The sequence below is a fragment of the Conger conger genome, chromosome 13 (genome assembly GCF_963514075.1).
Source record: "Conger conger chromosome 13, fConCon1.1, whole genome shotgun sequence".
Classification (NCBI taxonomy): domain Eukaryota; kingdom Metazoa; phylum Chordata; class Actinopteri; order Anguilliformes; family Congridae; genus Conger; species Conger conger.
The window spans coordinates 4,039,862-4,059,287 of NC_083772.1; the positions used below are offsets into that span (position 1 = coordinate 4,039,862).

The window sequence follows — 19,426 nt, forward strand, 5'->3', positions numbered from 1 at the left end:
TGAGAGCGCTGCGGCCTGGAGCTGCCCTACGGCTTGTAAAGCAGCCATTTTGGAATCACTGTTATGGCATACCAGGGTGTAGATTTCCACCATTAGACATCTGATTGGAATTTTGTGAGGTGAGTTACATTATGTTAGGGAAAAATGCCCTTTTTAACATCTCACAGGTGAGCATCGTCTGATGAAGCAGAGCCAGTGAAAAAAAACAACAATAGGTATTCTTCAGTTTAACTTTCGTATTTATTTGCAAAGAAATGACAGAAAGTGAGAAAGCTTACCGGCTTTCTGATTTGAATCAGACACAGTAAGAATGTACACACTTTTCCTGAAGGGGGGGCTTTACCAAAACAAAAAGACATAAAGCTGGCCACGAACATTTATCAGTATTTTGTCTTCTGAATACCCCTTGTTGACCTTGCTGTAAGACCAGAATGTGCTAGCTGTGTCAAAGGCTGTCTGTCTGCTGGAGAGAGACAAGAGGAAGACTCATAGTAAGCACTTAATTCAGGAAGTGGTCTAATGGTAATAAGGATTATCACTAAAAGGTTATTTGTAATCACGTGATTGTCCTTATGTTAACAAAAAAAAGAATTAAGAAATTAAGAATTAAGAAAACACATTACATTACATTACATCAATGGCATGTGACACTCTTATCCAGAGCGACGTACAGTTGATTAGACTAAGCAGGAGACAATGCAGGGTTAAGGGCCTTGCTCAAGGGCCCAACAGCTTATGCGGATCTCATTGCGGCTACACCGGGGATGGAACCACCGACCTTGCGGGTCCCAGTCATGTACCTTAACCACTACGCTACAGGCCGCCTGCGATACGACTTGTCATTCTGCGATGAGAGAAGAACTAGTTGCGTAGTTGCGTAGTGGTTAAGGATGACTGGGCGGTCTCAGGTGGCATCAGTGTGTGACCAGCATCAGGTGAAGTTACATTACATTACATTATTGGCATTTGGCAGACGCTCTTATCCAGAGCGACGTACAGTCGATTAGACTAAGCAGGAGACAATCCTCCCCTGGAGCAATGCAGGGTTAAGGGCCTTGGTTAAGGGCCTTGCTCAAGGGCCCAACGGCTGTGCGGATCTTATTGTGGCTACACCGGGATTAGAACCACCGACCTTGCGTGTCCCAGTCATTTACCTTAACCACTACGCTACAGGCCCCCCCTCAAGTTAACAGGTTAACTTAGCAAGGGACGATGCACAAACCAGGGACAGACCAAAACTCGACCGAACGGCCCTTATCGTCTTCACTTGGAACATTGAATGGGGGGGGGGGGGGGGTTCCCTTCTCCCTTCTCCCTGGGAGTTTCCTCTTTGGCCCGAGGAAGGAAAAAACTTCGAAGAAACACATAAGACTCAGAAGGTGTCTGAGAGGCATGATCCCAGGCAGGATGTAAAGGCATGGGTGGGTTTGTTTCCTTCAATTTTTATCTGGAGATGCAGAGTTGACTCAGACTTTGTGTAAATGTTCCTTATGTATTCAACAAAGAAAATACAAAATCATCATGAGATTAGTCATTGTTCTTTAACTTCCTGTTAAAGAAGGGGGAGCCGGGGTGGTACCCAAAAAGTCATTCATGAGTGGAAATTGGGGATTGTGTCGATTTCGGAACATCATATCGTTGGCATTAAAGCAAGGAAAAACCTGAAAAGCTGTAGTCTGACACAATTTATTCACATTATGAACTCCTAATACTGCTCAATTTTCATAATACTGATCAGAAAAAAGGTCATTGATAAATGCTTGGCAATTGTTTTTCGACCAACATCACTTGGTCTATGGCTTCCAATACTTTTAGATATTTTTGTTATGAACAGCTAAAGGAAAATGAAGTGAAATTGATAATTCATTCATAAATTATACAATGCCAAATTTGGGTCCGGCCAGTAAATTACCAAAAGTATTCAAGTAGTAGGCAAGGTGGAAAAGTTCCCTATCAAAACGAAACTGTATTTAGTTCAAAATGTATAATAGGCCTACTTATGTACAAAACAATTAGTTGATACTGCAGTGCCTTAGCATGTTTTGAAACAAGACCTCAATTTTCAGGAACATTTACATACGATTTACGATTAAATGGTGCATAGGTTCTTCCACAAGTTAAAGCATCACATCCATAACTAGTAAAATACACATGAAGTGTTGTTCTAAACATATAGTCATCATAAGTGCAATTTTCTTTGGGGGTTAGACAAGAGGGATAGGGATATCAGAAAGGGGGCGGGGGAAATCAAGAGGTAGTACTAAGGTAGAGTTTGAAAAGCTGTGTTTTTAGTCTGCGTTGAAATAGGGGGAGGGATTCTGCTGTTCTGACAGTGGTAGGCAAGTCATTCCACCACTGAGGAACCAGAACGGAAAACAGGCGTGAACGTGCAGCTCGACCGCCAGGTGCTCTTAGAGAGGGAACCATAAGGCGACCAGAGCTGGCAGACCGGAGTGGTCTAGCTGGGGAGTAGGGAGTGATCAGGGATTGTATGTAAGGTGGGGCAGTCCCCTTAGCAGCCTGAAATGCCAACACTAGGGCCTTGAATCGGATGCATGTGGCAATAGGAAGCCAGTGGAGGCCAATGAGGAGCGGGGTGACATGAGCTGACCTGGGCTGACTGGTGATCAGGCGGGCTGCAGCATTCTGGACCAGCTGGAGGGGCTTGATGGCACAAGCTGGGAGACCGGCTAGGAGGGAGTTGCAGTAATCCAGGCGGGAAATGACGAGCGCCTGGACTAGGAGCTGGGTGGCTTTCTCTGTTAGGAGATGACGGATACGGCGTATATTGTAGAGAAAGAACCTGTAGGTTCTGGCCGTGGAGGATACTTGTGGATTACACTTGTACATACTGTATAAGTAACATCAAAAATGTGGCTAAAAGGTAGTCTTTGGTAAAAGATTTTGCATTTGTGTATTTACCACTGTAGTAATATATTGTTACTGTCACCTTTTGACCAATCTGGCCCATCTCCACTCCACTAGCAAGGCGTTTTTGCCCACAGAACTGCTGCTCACTGGATGTTTTTTGTTTTTGTACCATTCTCTGCAAACCCTAGTGACTGTTGTGCATGAAAATCCCAGGAGATCAGCAGTTTGTGAAATATTCATACCACCCTATCCATCCCCATTCTGACATTTGGTCTGAAAAGCAGCTGACTGTGTCTGCATGTAGTTGCTGCCACGTGATTGGCTGATTAAATGTTTGCATTAACAAGCTGGTGTACAGGTCTACCTAATTAAGTGCTCACTGAGTGTATACGTACCTGTAAATTCAGGTCCTGTTTCAACTGAACAAAACATACAAATACATTACAGTATCAATTTTTGTACTCAATTTGTTTTACACAAAGGGAATGACCCTGCTGTGTGTTTGTTAGGGGGGTGGGGGGCATGGTGCTGTATGCATGTACCACTGTCGAGCCCAGGAACGGATAACCATGACTGGTGTTTATTTTTTAAATTTATTTTAAATTTTTAAATTTTTAAATTTATTTTTTATTTGAGAGAGAGAGAGAGATGGAGAGGGAGAGAGAGCGAAGGAAGAAAACAGTCTGAAGCCTTTGAGGGGAGGGTAAAACAGAGTCACTAAAAATAACAATAAATGAAAAAAAGAAAGAATAATTATAAAAAGAATAATAAAGTGTGGAAAGAGTGACTTGTGTATACATATGAACACGCAGACCAACGGGCAGACACACAGGAGGATGAACATTGTGTACACATATGAACACGCAGACAGACAGGAGGATGAACATTGTGTACACATATGAACACACAGACCAACGGGCAGACAGACAGGAGGATGAACATTGTGTACACATGAACACACAGACAGACAGGAGGATGAACAATGTGTACACATATGAACACGCAGACCAATGGGCAGACAGACAGGAGGATGAACAGACAAACAGACAGGTGGACAAGTGGGTGGTTGTTGATTGGAGTCTTGAATGGATAGTATGGAAAAAGGGAGAGAAGAGGATAATAATAAAGGAACAAAGGGGGAAAATTGAAATAAAAGAAAAAGAACATGATGCATATGAATAGCACATTCTTAAATACAAAAAAATAAAACTAACAAATAAAAAAGGAAAAAAAAAAAGGAACAGTACAAGGGAAATATGCATGATTATGGATGGGCTGGATTGGGATATGGCATTGCATGGATAGTGTTTCTGGAGTATGTGAGTATATGTTGGTTAGGGTGGGGTTGGGGGGTTAGTCCACATGCAAATTTACAGGGTGTTCCCCTCACGTATGCAATGTCTAACTGGGTTACAATGGTAGCCAGCTGGGGATTGGGGCAGGGAGGGGTTCTTGTTTAAAAGCCCATGGCTAATTTGGGGGAAGCTGATCTGAAGCAGCAGGCCTTCATAATGAATGGGAACTGGGTCAGCTGATGTTAAATCCGCTGTGGGAGGAAATTATGAAGAATTATGAAAAAATAAATATTACACAGTGAGAGTCCAGTAAGGGGCTTGTTCCCGCTTTTAAAGCTTCCTGTTAAAAGCTATTTTGTATAGCTTTTTACCCAATAAGCAACTACAGAATTCACACTTAACTGTTAATCTCGCATGCTACATTGTCAATGAATTATTTCGGCAAGCTAGGAATGTTTGTTGGACTGAATAGTGCAAAAAAAAACTTGTGGCAGTGTGCTATGGTGATTGTTTGATTGCAGGTTAACAGTTACTCGTCATTTTTTATTGAATGTTTTCCTGCCCCTGGATTCCACCCATCTCTCATTATGAAGCTGACCAATGTACCATAAACCATGGACATGAATAAACGTGACATACATGACAGACTCAGTTTTTCCATTGAATGTTGTCCGTGTGTGTGTGCATGTGTGTGTGTGTATGTATGTGTGTGTGTGTGTGTATGTGAGCAAGGGATAGGAAATCGGTGTGTGTGGATGTGCACATTCATTGGTCAGATGCATAATGCTGAATATCTTGCTCCTTTATCTTTCCAGTAATAAAAATAGAAGTAATTTCCCCTAAAAAATATTTACAATATTATATATATATATATAATTTTATTCTTCATCATTTTCGTGCTCTATTAATTCTAACAGCTGTGCACATTGAAAATAAATTCATGTTTATGTCTCTCTCCCAAACTGGACCAGTTTGTGCTTCTCATAGTGGAGAATGTATAAAAAACTAGAGACAGAGGACTTGAAATATTTTTTTTGTTTAGCTTTTTTTGTTTATAGATCAGCTTAAGTGCGCAGCAGTTAACATACAATGTTAATATAGAATTGTGTGTGTTATAGTATAATAATGTAATAAAAAGGTTGATCTTTGGTGTGTATTACATATATAATTAGATATTAAAAATATCCAATTAAATATCTTAGTGAACTTATTGTTAAGGCATGTAACACTGTCTTAAGCAGACTTGCATCTTCGGACTTTGATGTGTATATGTATATATTTACATTTATACATTTATTACATTTATTACATTTATTTTATATATATATATATATATACATATATATATATATTTATATATAATATAATATATATTTATATATAATATAATATATTTAAATAATAACAATAATGTGGCAAGCTGGGGCTCCATGGACAGGAAACCAGAAGACAAGCTTGGAATTGAATCTAAAGGGATATGCCTGCATAAACATGTAAACACAATAGGCAGGCCCATGTGAAATTTCAGCATCAAAGGGTTTATAAAAAATGTATAGTCTCCTTTTCAAGAACATCAATGTTGCTGGTTTTGCTTCCTGACTTCAAATCCATGGAAATGTTTGTGTGCTGAATTCCAGTGCACAAACGTGACGTAAATGTGGAAATAAAAGTAAATAGAAATACAGAATTGAGTGAGCAGGTGGGAATCAGCCAGCTGTTGGCAACACAGAGAACACAGAGCAGAGCGCATTTTACACCCGCATTTAACTCTTGGTCTGGTGGGAAAAGTCATGGTTGTATTTTCTGAAATGAACACCAGATTTTTTTAAAAACAGGGACAGTGCATATTAATGAACATTTAAAATCAAATGTAAACATGCCAGATTTAGCCACCAGGCTGATTTTCATCTGTTGTCCCTTGGCAGGTTGATGGCAACAAGTCATCACAAACACCCATCCACAGTACATGAAACAGAGCAGAGTAGCCTACCTGACCTGAGACTAACTCTACACAATAACAAACCCGCAGACATAAAATACAGATTTATGTGAGCAGTTTTGGTTTTTCAGTAGCCATATTTTTAAACGCTTGGAGAGCGTGACACCACCTGCAAATGTAACACATATTATTTGGGGAGGCCTGTAGCGTAGTGGTTAAGGTAAATGACTGGGACACGCAAGGTCGGTGGTTCTAATCCCGGTGTAGCCACAATAAGATCCGCACAGCCGTTGGGCCCATGAGCAAGGCCCTTAACCCTGCATTGCTCCAGGGGAGGATTGTCTCCTGCTTAGTCTAATCAACTGTACGTCGCTCTGGATAAGAGCGTCTGCCAAACGCCAATAATGTAATGTAATTTGATGTGCACTAACACCTGCTGATACCGTAGCTCTGGGATCGGATCCGACGTTCCGTGGAATGCCGTAGGAGGATGCCGGCTCTCCGTGACCCGGCTGTGTGCTTTTCTCCCACAGGGAGGATCCCTCAGGCCAGAGGAGCGCTTCTCACATTCAGAGCCAAGCAGCGATGGTCCAGGGCACAGGTAGGGAAGCCTTTCCACCAGGTGCAAAAGTCACAGGCAGCGCAAGGCCTCCTCGAGGCCAAGAACCCCCACAAGAACAGATGGTGGTGTTTGATACGGGTCCAACAAGGACATAACATGCATTCTTTATCTCACCGGGGGGGTCTGGAAGCCGGGTGTTTCAGGGGAAGGTCATGGGGGATATTTGTTTTGGATAGCTTTTTTTTCTTTCTTGCTCACCCAGCAAGGTTCAATGAAAAGTTTCAGTTGGACTTTTTACAGTTGGAATTTTGAAGGTCATTTTTACAGTTGGACTTTGAAGGTCATTTTTACAGTTGGACTTTGAAGGTAGTTTTTAGTGAGACATCCTCACCGGAAGCCTTTCACTGGGCAGGGCTTGAAGATGTAAGTCTGCTTAAGACAGGAACCTTGGGCAGGACTTTAAGATGTAAGTCTGCTTAAGACAGGAACCTTGGGCAGGACTTGAAGATGTAAGTCTGCTTAAGACAGGAACCTTGGGCAGGACTTTAAGATGTAAGTCTGCTGAAGACAGGAACCTTGGGCAGGACTTGAAGATATAAGTCTGCTTAAGACAGGAACCTTGGGCAGGACTTTAAGATGTAAGTCTGCTTAAGACAGGAACCTTGGGCAGGACTTGAAGATGTAAGTCTGCTTAAGACAGGAACCTTGGGCAGGACTTTAAGATGTAAGTCTGCTTAAGACAGGAACCTTGGGCAGGACTTGAAGATGTAAGTCTGCTTAAGACAGGAACCTTGGGCAGGACTTGAAGATGTAAGTCTGCTTAAGACAGGAACCTTGGGCAGGACTTTAAGATGTAAGTCTGCTTAAGACAGGAACCATCGCACACATTGTCAGCAGTTGTTGCCTATCATGCTGCACTTGGCTGGAAACAATTGTTCATCTGAAGGCTGAAAAACAATGTTTACGTGGCGTGCAATTCAGCTGAGGCATGCCAAGAAATCCAAGGCTGGCTTTCATAAGAATATTGTAACTGTGCTGATTTGAGAGAGCCTGTTCACCCAGATATTACAGATATATCTTCCAAAATAAAAGCGCCACAATTTGTTTACAGGATGCTCCTTGTTCACTGTTAAACATTAAAGGCATGACAGAGGAAACAGGAAACATAAAAAAACATTTTATGAGGTCCACACTGCTCCAGATTTGCTTGTGTAAGACAACACAAGGCTTGCGGCTTCCAGCCCTGTGACACCCGTGCATTCCCCCTGAGATTCCGCAGAGAACGTTAGACTCGCAGGTCTACAGGTGACCAAACGGAGTGCAACCTGGCCTTGTCACTTCTGAGCACAGCATGATAAGTTGAATAAACACATTCAAGAAAATGGGGCAGGCTCACAGAAGGTCGTGCTCCAAAATAAATGGTTCATTTAAAGCATGTGTTGGATCTGTCTGCTATTTGCACTCAGTTCTGCTAAATGGTAAATTTTATCTAGCTAACAATCTGATGTTTAATTCAAATCGGTTTCTGATTTAGAGGATGTTGCACCACATCCTTGGCGGGTGTGGTTTAGATTTGTGCGAAACATAATGGTACATAGCACGGTACATGATTTAACTGCGGAACAGAAGTTCAAGAATATTTATTTGCAGTACTGTGCAGAGTGCATACCCATATATACCAGAATCCCAGTAGAGCGTGCAAAGAGTACTAAAAACACAGTCAATATTCTGTTGTCCCTGGCTGTAGAATTGAAGAGATTATAACCTGTATTTCTGTCTACTGTATACTGTATACTGATACTGTAGTGAAAGATAACTCAATAATTGTGCTTGTAAAATGAATCATTTTTCCATTATAGATGAGGCTACTTTTCCTTTGTCTTCATTCTTTCTCTTGTATCTTTCCTCCCCCTTTTTACTTTTAGCTTTGACCTGCCTTTTAAAAATGGAATACAAATTGATCTAAAATAGCAAGGCTAAGGTTTCAAAACATTCAGCATGCTTTAGTGTAGAAAAGTTTATGAGAATATCCAGAATCCACATAAGCGGATGCATTTTGGACTGGGAGTCAAAGAGCTGATCCAGGGAACTGAAAGCAATGGTGCGTAACACTGATGGCACTCCGCTACACAGGTCTTATTTGAGAGGAACGTGCATGACTGCTTCTGCTGCTTCTTGTTCAGTCCGAGGTTTGTGTCTTTGAAGTCCTACTTGCGGTTAAAAACAACAGTCGGCCGAATGAACAAACAAGTCAAGGCGTGCTAACTGCTGTGTCCCCCGAGCAGTTTAATGTAGCATCGAACGATCGGAACCACTTTTATACGACAAGAGCGTTCAGAAAGCAGTGCTTTATGTGCGGCATGTGCTGTTTCTGCCTGCTGGGAGAGGCTGGATGTTTACATGACGCTGCGATGCCCGTTTCCCTCGGGGGACGGTGACATATGCAGTGTGTGCGAGGCCCTATTAATGACGCGTGCTAATGGACTGCTAATGTGCTCACAGGATGACACTGTACCAGCTGAGATGAGCAGGGGAAGGAGCGTGTGAAGATGTCCTTTAAGACAGCAAAAAGTAAGCCCACACTCTTACACACACACACACACACACGCTTACACACACACACCCGCACGCTTACGCTGACACACACACACACACACCCACACGCTTACACACACACACACACCCGCACGCTTACACAGACACACACACACACACACCCACACGCTTACACACACACACTTACACACCCACACACTTACACACACACCCACACACTTACACACACACACACCCGCACGCTTACACAGACACACACACACACCCACATGTTTACACACACACACCCGCACACTTACACACTCACACACACCCGCACACTTACACACTCACACGCACACCCACACTCACACCCACACGCTTACACACACGCACACCCGCACACTTACACACTCACACGCACACCCACACCCACACACTTACACACACACACACCCGCACGCTTACACACACACACTCACACGCACACCCACACCCACACCCACACGCTTACACACACGCACACCCGCACACTTACACACACACCCGCACACTTACACACTCACACGCACACCCACACACTTACACACACACCCGCACACCCACACCCACACGCTTACACACACACACACCCACACGCTTACACACACACACGCAAGACCACATGCTTTTACTGCCGAAAAGGGGTGTGATTTCAGGGGAAACTTGGGGATGGCACAAACAAGAAAGACTTGTGGTTGAACAAAAGACGACGGTTTCCGGCTTGTACATTTCATTACCAATGCAGTTCAGTTTTTAAGTGCAGATGTTTAAAAATTCACATCACCATGTGTATCCCCCCCCCCCCCCCCCCCATATCGTGATAAGTATTGCAGCTCTTGTCTACAGCGTTTCCACGTTGCTTATAAGTAATGTTTAGCTTATTGTTTCTTTTCTTTCTTGGGTCACTATTTCTTATTGGGAAAATGAAGAGCTGCAGGTTGTGTTTGTTTTTTTTTGTTTTTTTTTGCTCTTGATTGTTGGGGACATTGCATGCGTGGCAGGGCATATCGCAGAAAACCTTTAGCTCCTCGTTCTGGGAAATGACCCAGGATGCACAGCTGTGGAATGTGTTGCTCCACACCTACTGAGAGCACAGCACCCACACACAAGGGTGCCCCGTTACTATGTAAACAATCCTGATCACAGAAGGGCCCGGAAAATGGATGCTGATGCCAGGGGTTGGGAGGGAGAGCGAGCACAAGAACCACGTGTGCTGAAAAGTTTTTGCCGAAGGGCATAATTTTGATTTAGTTAAACAAAAACCTGTATGGATGGAGGTGAAGTGAATTGTTGTTTATTTTTGTTACCTGAGGCGTGTGTAGCTCTCGTTGTTCCCCTAGGAGGATGAAATAGAAGGCTGACGGAAGACTCTGTATCCCTGCGTCTTGCTGTTCTTCTCAGGGGTTTATTGTCATTTTTTTATTGTCTTTATTTGGCAGAGTGTTAGGGTTAGAGGACTGTGAATTTAGCAGAGTGTTAGAGTTGGTGGACTGTGGATTAAGCTGAATGCTTGGGTTAGGGGACTGTGAATTTGACAGTGTTAGAGTTGGTGGACTGTGGATTAAGCTGAATGCTTGGGTTAGGGGACGGTGAATTTGACAGTGTTAGAGTTGGTGGACTGTGGATTAAGCTGAATATTATGGTTAGAGTTAGGGGACTAATGATTGGCCTTCTAAACGATGCCTGAATGCCTTAGAGCTTCGTCACCAAATTCAGAAAGGCATGTACAGTATGACATGTTAATATTTTTATTCTTTATAGACGGTATTTTTTCATGAGAAAGGTAACAAAATGACTTCACCTGAAGCAATGCTCTATAGTATAAATACTCTATTTCCACATAATTTGGCAGACACGCTTAAACCAAAGGGACTTGCATGTGCGCAGGTTCTTCCACAGGTTAAAAGCATCAAATCCATAACTAGTAAAGTGCGCACGAAGGGCTGTTCTGAACAAAAAGACAGTCATCGTAAGTGCATTTGCGGCCGCTCACCATGATGGCCTGGGACGGCTCGGGCCTCGGGAGCCGCAGACCTGTGGGAAGCGGGGCCGATCCTCCCCAAACTCCCACTGCGTGGAGACGGCTTATCTGGCGTTGGGAGAGCTGCGTTGGGAGAGCTGCGCTGGGAGAGCTGCGTTGGGAGAGCTGCGTTGCGAGGCACATTCCCCAGATGCTGCTTCCGCTCGGCGGAGTTGACCTTGGAAGACCCGCCGAAGAGCGAGTGTCTCGCGCGCTCCCTCTCGCAGACGGCCACACGCACGCGCGCTTATAGACGCGTTTATACAGTTTAAAAGCATTTTTTGATCGTGAAAAAACTGGTTCAACGTGGTTTTTTTGTTATGGCTGATCGGTGTATGTATTTGGCTTGTTGTACTTCCGTTAACAGAACTCTCCGCTTCAGAGAAGCTTTTTTATAATTTCGGCTATCTCTTTAAAAATACGCCAAGCTCAGAAACACAACGCTCCACAGAGCTCAGAAACACAGAGCTCCACAGAGCTCAGAAACACAGAGCTCCACAGAGCTCAGAAACACAGAGCTCCACAGAGCTCAGAAACACAGAGCTCCACAGAGCTCAGAAACACAGAGCTCCACAGAGCTCAGAAACACAGAGCTCCACAGAGCTCAGAAACACAGAGCTCCACAGAGCTCAGAAACACAGAGCTCCACAGAGCTCAGAAACACAGAGCTCCACAGAGCTCAGAAACACAGAGCTCCACAGAGCCCAACACTCCACAGAGCTCAGAAACACAGAGCTCCACAGAGCCCAGAAACACAGAGCTCCACAGAGCCCAGAAACACAGAGCTCCACAGCGCTCTACAGAGCTCAGAAACACAGAGCTCCACAGAGCCCAACACTCCACAGAGCCCAGAAACACAGAGCTCCACAGAGCCCAGAAACACAGAGCTCCACAGAGCCCAACACTCCACAGAGCCCAGAAACACAGAGCTCCACAGAGCCCAGAAACACAGAGCTCCACAGAGCCCAGAAACACAGAGCTCCACAGAGCCCAGAAACACAGAGCTCCACAGCGCTCCACAGAGCTCAGAAACATAGAGCTCCACAGAGCTCAGAAACATAGAGCTCCACAGAGCTCAGAAACACAGAGCTCCACAGAGCTCAGAAACACAGAGCTCCACAGAGCTCAGAAACACAGAGCTCCACAGAGCCCAGAAACACAGAGCTCCACAGCGCTCTACAGAGCTCAGAAACACAGAGCTCCACAGAGCCCAGAAACACAGAGCTCCACAGCGCTCCACAGAGCTCAGAAACATAGAGCTCCACAGAGCTCAGAAACACAGAGCTCCACAGAGCTCAGAAACACAGAGCTCCACAGAGCCCAGAAACACAGAGCTCCACAGCGCTCTACAGAGCTCAGAAACACAGAGCTCCACAGAGCTCAGAAACACAGAGCTCCACAGAGCTCAGAAACACAGAGCTCCACAGAGCCCAGAAACACAGAGCTCCACAGCGCTCTACAGAGCTCAGAAACACAGAGCTCCACAGAGCCCAACACTCCACAGAGCCCAGAAACACAGAGCTCCACAGAGCCTCCCCCACACCCCCGCAGCAGTGAGAGAGCGCTCGGGTTCCAGCGTGGCAGGGCACTCCTGCTACATGCTGGGGAAGCGCTGCCGTTTCGCGGGAGTGTTCGAAAGGCGTTGGATTTTCCTGCCTTCATGCAGGGGCGAAACCCGTTCAGCGTTTGTAAATGTTACATCGTGAAGAGAGAACGCGGTGTTTTGCAAATGCAGTGACATCATTCTGTTTGGGATTTGGGTTCCTGCTAAAATGTGTTCTTTTCCAACTCTCGTCTCTTGAGTGAGAAAACACCCCATTCGGTATAAGACACCGTTGTGCTTGTCATTTCTTTGACTCATTTCATATGAAAATGATTCATTTGTGCTCTTATGAATTCACTCACGCGGTTAACTGATGAAAATATAATTTCGAAACCCAAGTCAGGCCAAGTCACGTCATGAGGTCGGGCAGATCCAGTTAAAGTGTCCCTCTTTTATTCAAAGAAACCGCACGTTAATAATATTGTAAAATATTGTAAATGTGCACATAGTGAAAATGTTTTTCCCTCATTAAACAAACAGATGGTGATAAAAATCAGTACATAGCGTTCCCTATGACTGCAGTAAATATGGCATTCCCTATGACTGCAGTAAATATGGTGTTCCCTATGACTGCAGTGCATAACGTTCCCTATGACTGCAGTGCATAACGTTCCCTATGACATAGCGTTCCGTATGACTGCAGTACATATGCAGTACATACTGCAGTACACATAGCGTTCCCTATGACATAGCGTTCCCTATGACTGCAGTGCATAGCGTTCCGTATGACTGCCGTACACACAACGTTCCCTATGACTGCAGTGCATAGCGTTCCCTATGACTGCAGTGCACATAGCGTTCCCTATGACTGCAGTGCACATAGCGTTCCCTATGACTGCAGTGCATAACGTTCCCTATGACTGCAGTGCATAACGTTCCCTATGACTGCCGTACACATAGCGTTCCCTATGACTGCAGTGCATAGCGTTCCCTATGACTGCAGTGCATAGCGTTCCGTATGACTGCAGTACATATGCAGTACATACTGCAGTACACATAGCGTTCCCTATGACATAGCGTTCCCTATGACTGCAGTGCACATAGCGTTCCCTATGACTGCAGTGCATAGCGTTCCCTATGACTGCAGTGCGTAGCGTTCCCTATGACTGCAGTACCTGCTCCTTTTACTCCCTGCTTCTCAGACACCAGAAGACCAGTGGCTCATTGCGTGCTGAGTCCCTTTCCTCCTGTAACGCAGTGTGCATGAGGATTATGACGTGGACTGTATGTGTGTCCGTCTGTCTTCCACAGCATGGTGCATTAGACTGATACCTCTGGTGCTGTTCTTTGTCTCTTACTACTTCCCCCAGTTCTTCCTGCAAAGGTAAGGTCCCTTTTCTATCCCCGTATTCCTTTATGTTTTTAACAACCTTTGCATATCTCCTCATTTAACTTTTTCCCACATGCATTCGTAGGCATGTCCCACTTGTGAAACCTCCTCCTTTTTGTATGATAGCAACCTGCGTGGCCAAAGTTGGCTGCAATGTTCACATACAACGTAAAGTTCGAGACAACATTTCCGAATGTTGCTGTAAGGAAAAAATATAAAACCATTTGGCCAGAGGACTCTCATACATATCTTTCATTGCCTTTCCTGGACGAGTAATTATTCCTCTTAAATGCAATATTTGCGCTGTGGCTCCACCCTTCTCATTAAGGATTTAAGAACTTTACAACAGAGCCTTGTTCAGAATGTTTCATTCAAAATTCTGAGCTGCTCAAATGCCCCCAATTGTTCACAATTTTTAAGCATGGCTCATTGTGGTTGCTTATTTACATTATTATTATTTTTTTTTTACATTTTACATTTTAGTCATTTGGCAGACGCTTTTAATCCAAAGCGACTTACAAGTGCATAGGTTCTTCCACAGGTTAAAGCATCAAATCCATAACTAGTAAAGTACGCATGAAGGGCTGTTCTAAACAAAAAGGACAGTCATCGTAAGTGCAATTTTTTGAGGGTTTAGCAACCCCAATGTTGCCTGTGCTCATTGGGGTTGCTGATCCTGGCTCATTGGGGTGGCTGATCCTGGCTCGTTGGGGTGGCTGATCCTGGCTCATTGAGGTTACTGATCCTGGCTCATTGGGGTGGCTGATCCTGGCTCATTGGGGTTGCTGATCCTGGCTCATTGGGGTTACTGATCCTGGCTCATTGGGGTTGCTGATCCTGGCTCATTGGGGTTACTGATCCTGGCTCATTGGGGGCGACATGGCTCAGGCAGTAAGAGCAGTCGTCTGGCAGTCGGAGGGTTGCCGGTTCAATCCCCCGCCCGGGCTGTGTCAAAGTGTCCCTGAGCAAGACACCTAACCCCCAAATGCTCCTGACGAGCTGGTCGGCGCCTTGCATGACAGCCAATCGCCGTCAGTGTGTGAGTGTGTGTATGAATGGGTGAATGAGAAGCATCAATTGTACAGCAATTTGGATAAAGATATAAATGGCAACCATTTAACATTCATTGGGGTTACTGATCCTGGCTCATTGGGGTTGCTGATCCTGGCTCATCGGGGTTGCTGATCCTGGCTCATTGGGGTTGCTGATCCTGGCTCATTGGGGTTGCCTGCTTCTCTTTCAGCTATGGTGGGACCACCAAAATTCCCGTTCCCAGCAAAAACCTATGTAGCAGCTGGCTTGTGTCCAAAAGATGGGAGAGCCTGAACTTCAAGTGAGTAATCCCGCCCGTCTCAGCAGGAAGTGGGCCGTCGGGTGGGTTTTCATTCGTTGTGAAAAAGTTGTTTTTATTCGAGTGAAGGTGTGAGCGTGAACAGTCAGATCTGCCCTTTTGTTCTTCATTCAGATTTGTCCTTTGAAATCTGGTGTATTTCCACTTAAGGGTGTGGGCAGGTGCTGAGTAACGACAAAAGCCAGCACACCCTGCGGCTCTCCAGGACCAGGGTTGCCGACCCCTGCTCTAGACCATAGAACTGCATTAAAGCTGGAACAGCTACAATAAATTTGGTCACAAATACAGTGGGCTTTAGAATTATTATTAAAAATAAAAGAAAAAGAAAAATGGAGAAAAAATACTATACCTAATAAACAACATGGATAATGATCGATATTTTATGTTCAAACATATTGGGAAAAAAGTATACTTTTATTTTAATACATTCACTTTCATGTTTCAATGTTTTTTATTTAGTAATCTCATTCTTTCTGAAAACCACATTCGATGTCCAGCCTGTGGTTGTAGCAGCTCTCACACCGCACAGATTTGTTCCAAAATTTCCGACACTGCCAGTCTTCTGTTGGAGGCTAAGGTTCACAAAAATTGTCGGTCTGCGAGTATGTTACCCTGAGACATCCACGATGGCTGATTTCTGGCTCATGACAATATCATTCTTCTATGATTTCGCTTTTTTGTCTGCAACACAAAATTATGGCAAAAGTCGCACAGTGTATAACCAGCTTAATGTTAACAGAAGACCTGGAAGAAGAATAAGGCAACTTAAGATAAACCAGTTTCCCTGGCTACAGTGAAACAGCACCTATGGCACTGTTGGCACCTGTGGAAAAAGGCCTTGCTATCTTTACCTAAAATGTTTTTAAATGCCAGACTGTATCTTTGAAACCTTTTACCTTTTCATTGTCCACATGCAGCCTTACCAGAAAGACCAGACTCTTCCTTACGCTGGGAGATTTTTTCTGGCAGCAGCACCAGTCTGCCTTACCTTTGCCCTATGGTCTTAAAGGGAGTGGTACGTATCTCACAGAGTCCTTATCCCAGGAAAACGCCGTCTGAGATGGCAAAGAGCGCTATGAGTGAATTGAGTAGCACGGTGCTTCTATTGCAGTGCAGCAACGTGCAGGGTCTTGTCATTCGGTAGTTCTCTTTATCGCTCACGTTAGCTCTACGATTCGTGTTTGTTAAGTGGAGGCAGAACAAACTGTTCAGCGTTCTCTTCTGGCTGGTTCAGGGTTCATTGTCAGAACGCATTTGTATTGATATCCTTAAAGGCTCGAACACCATGGTCTTAAAGTGTCATATCAGACATACAGTACTGTGCAGAAGTCTTAGGCTCCCGAGACTTTATTGTATATATGTTTATTTGTTTGTGTGTGTTAGTATAAAAGAACACATTTGAGATTCCCAAATATTCATTTTCCAAAAGATTTAATTTTACAGAGACATTTATGTATTTAATTTAAGAAAGTAACATTACTGTAAGCAATTGACTACTTTTTACATATAAACTTGATCAAGGCTGTCTGAGATCAGAAGCAAGGAGCCAACCAAAGTCTTCAGAAGAACTGTAGCAAGTTCCAACATGCTTGGAACAACCTCCCTGCTGACTGTCTTATAGAACTGCAGGACAGCATTGGCTATCTCAGAGAAGTGATGCAGTTTTAACGCCAAAGGGTGGTCACAAAAAATATTGATTTGATTCAGTTTTTAACTATTCTGCCAAATTACTCAAATGTAATGTAAAATGTATTGTACGTTTATTTAGGACCTTTGAATTATTTTTGAAATAATCTTATCTGTACAGAATGTTATACAGGTGCCTAAGACTTTTGCACAGTACTGTACTTTATACCCACCCTAAAAAAAAAGATGGGAGCATTATTAGCATTACCATGCTGTTCATTCTGGGAATATGAGTTGAAATTGAAATTATGAATGCTTTCTTATCTCAGTCATCTTGTGGTTTTCTGGTTTCAGAGCTGTTCCTCCTGAAGGTGTTGGCAGTCACCTCAGATTCCGATATGCCAGCGACTATCGAGAAGTAAGTGAGTCAGAGTCTAATCAGCCTGTCTAGGGCAGCAGCCAGCATCAAGAAGGGTGTTATTGTGAAAAATTATCAAAGAAAATGTTGTTCTCTGAGAAGTGATGTAGGGGATGTAAAACAAATACCTTAATCAAAAAAAAAAACTGCATTTTACACAGGATTTTGGAGTTTTCTATTTTACACCCTAACCTCGGGACACCCTAACAGGCTATCACTGTTGAGTTTCCTTTTGTATTGTAAAGTCGTTCATATCGTGCCTCCATCTTACATGTGTGGCGACAACATCCTCTTCACTGATGAGAGTTTCCAAAGTTTAGTTTCAGATTAGTCTGTGCGGAAAAAACATGTTTTTATTTACTCTACTATCAAGCCTAGCAACTTCTGTTCTTAGGAAAATACTTGCTGCTTGCAGTGTGTAATATGAAGCGTCTGCCGTGCAGACCACGTTATCACGGATGAGATCTTTCCAGGACACGACCAAAACGCAGCTGCTCGTGGCACTGCACTGCGCTGTAGGTTTAATCGCTACTGAGCTACAGTATTGACCTTATTGCGGTGCACAGTGTTTAGATCGTGGGAAAATAAGTAGTGTCGTCGCAAATATAATCCTCTATTATTATTGTTATCATCATCACTGTTTATTTATTTATTTATTTTTTAAAGGTGAAAGACACCGTCTATAATGTGTCTCACTGTAGGAGCATGAGGAGGTTATACGGACATATGCCAACATTGTAATGGTAAAATAGTGTAGTTATTTTGTATTATTTTGGTTTCACATGCTCCCTCGTTATACAGATGTACTCACCATATCCCCAGTAAAATCTGCCCTTCAGCAAGGCCCTTAACCCTGCATTGCTCCAGCGGGATTGTCTCCTGCTTGGTCTAATCAACCGTAATTCGCTTTGGATAAAAGCGTCAGCCAAATAACATGTAATGTAATGTCTGTAAATTGATGCACTTTTACTGACACACAGCCAGGCTTGTATTCACTCACCATTTGCCCTTAACTCTGTCTTGTGAATGAACACAAGCTTCTTTTTGTGTGTGTTTTATTCACAAACATCGCTTGGTCATCACAAAAGATGTTCTTGGCGGACTTTAGCGGTGCGTCTGCCCCCTGCAGAGGAAGCGTTGCTTGTGACATCAGCCCTCAACGCCCTGCAGTGGTGAAATTTGACCAATGAAATCCACTTGATTTTCAACTCCACCCCCCTGTTCCTCCCTCAGGCTCGTCTGCAGAACCTGTGTTGTCATTGGCAACGGGTTCTCCATCAAGAACAGCTCCCTGGGTGCCGCTATCAACAAGTACGACATGGTTATTAGGTGGGTGAAAGTATGTAAAAATGACTCTGTAAACTCTTCTCCTGTCACTGGGACCCTCCTTGATTCATGTCCTCTCATTCCTTCCCTTTCTTCAGATTACTGTGTGTGTATGCACTGTTACACAAAATACATGAGATCTGACAATTCAGAGACACTTATACCATCAGCAAACAAGGTTATTTTATTTGTTTTATTCTTTTTTAATGGCAGGCCAGAATTATCTATTGAGTTATTTGTTGAGTTTCTTGTTTCTTATTTATTTAATTGTAATAGAACTAACATTATTGACATTTTTATAATAATAATAATATTGGATATTGTCAGCATTTTATGCGGCTGAAATGGTAAATGGTTGGCCTTTATATAGCGCCTTTATCCAAAGTGCTGTGCAATTGATGCTTCTCATTCACACACCAACGGCGATTGGCTGCCATGCAAGGGCGGCCTGTAGCGTAGTGGGTAGGGTAAAGGACTGGGACACGCAAGGTTGGTGGTTCTAATCCCG

The 19,426-nt window shown here is 43.8% G+C and overlaps 1 protein-coding gene across 2 annotated transcripts in view; it reads left to right on the top strand.

Annotated features, from left to right (window-relative positions):
• Window positions 1–19,426, top strand: part of st3gal4 (ST3 beta-galactoside alpha-2,3-sialyltransferase 4) — a 36,905-nt gene that overhangs the window by 8,989 nt on the left and 8,490 nt on the right. For both annotated transcript variants that reach the window (XM_061218260.1, XM_061218258.1), the window contains exons 2-8: window positions 6,639–6,706; window positions 9,170–9,238; window positions 14,119–14,191; window positions 15,441–15,530; window positions 16,466–16,563; window positions 17,529–17,592; window positions 18,826–18,921. In XM_061218260.1, coding sequence (XP_061074244.1) covers window positions 9,217–9,238; window positions 14,119–14,191; window positions 15,441–15,530; window positions 16,466–16,563; window positions 17,529–17,592; window positions 18,826–18,921 — 443 coding nt within the window. In that variant the 5' untranslated portion in view covers window positions 6,639–6,706; window positions 9,170–9,216. The remainder of the gene's footprint in view (window positions 1–6,638; window positions 6,707–9,169; window positions 9,239–14,118; window positions 14,192–15,440; window positions 15,531–16,465; window positions 16,564–17,528; window positions 17,593–18,825; window positions 18,922–19,426) is intronic.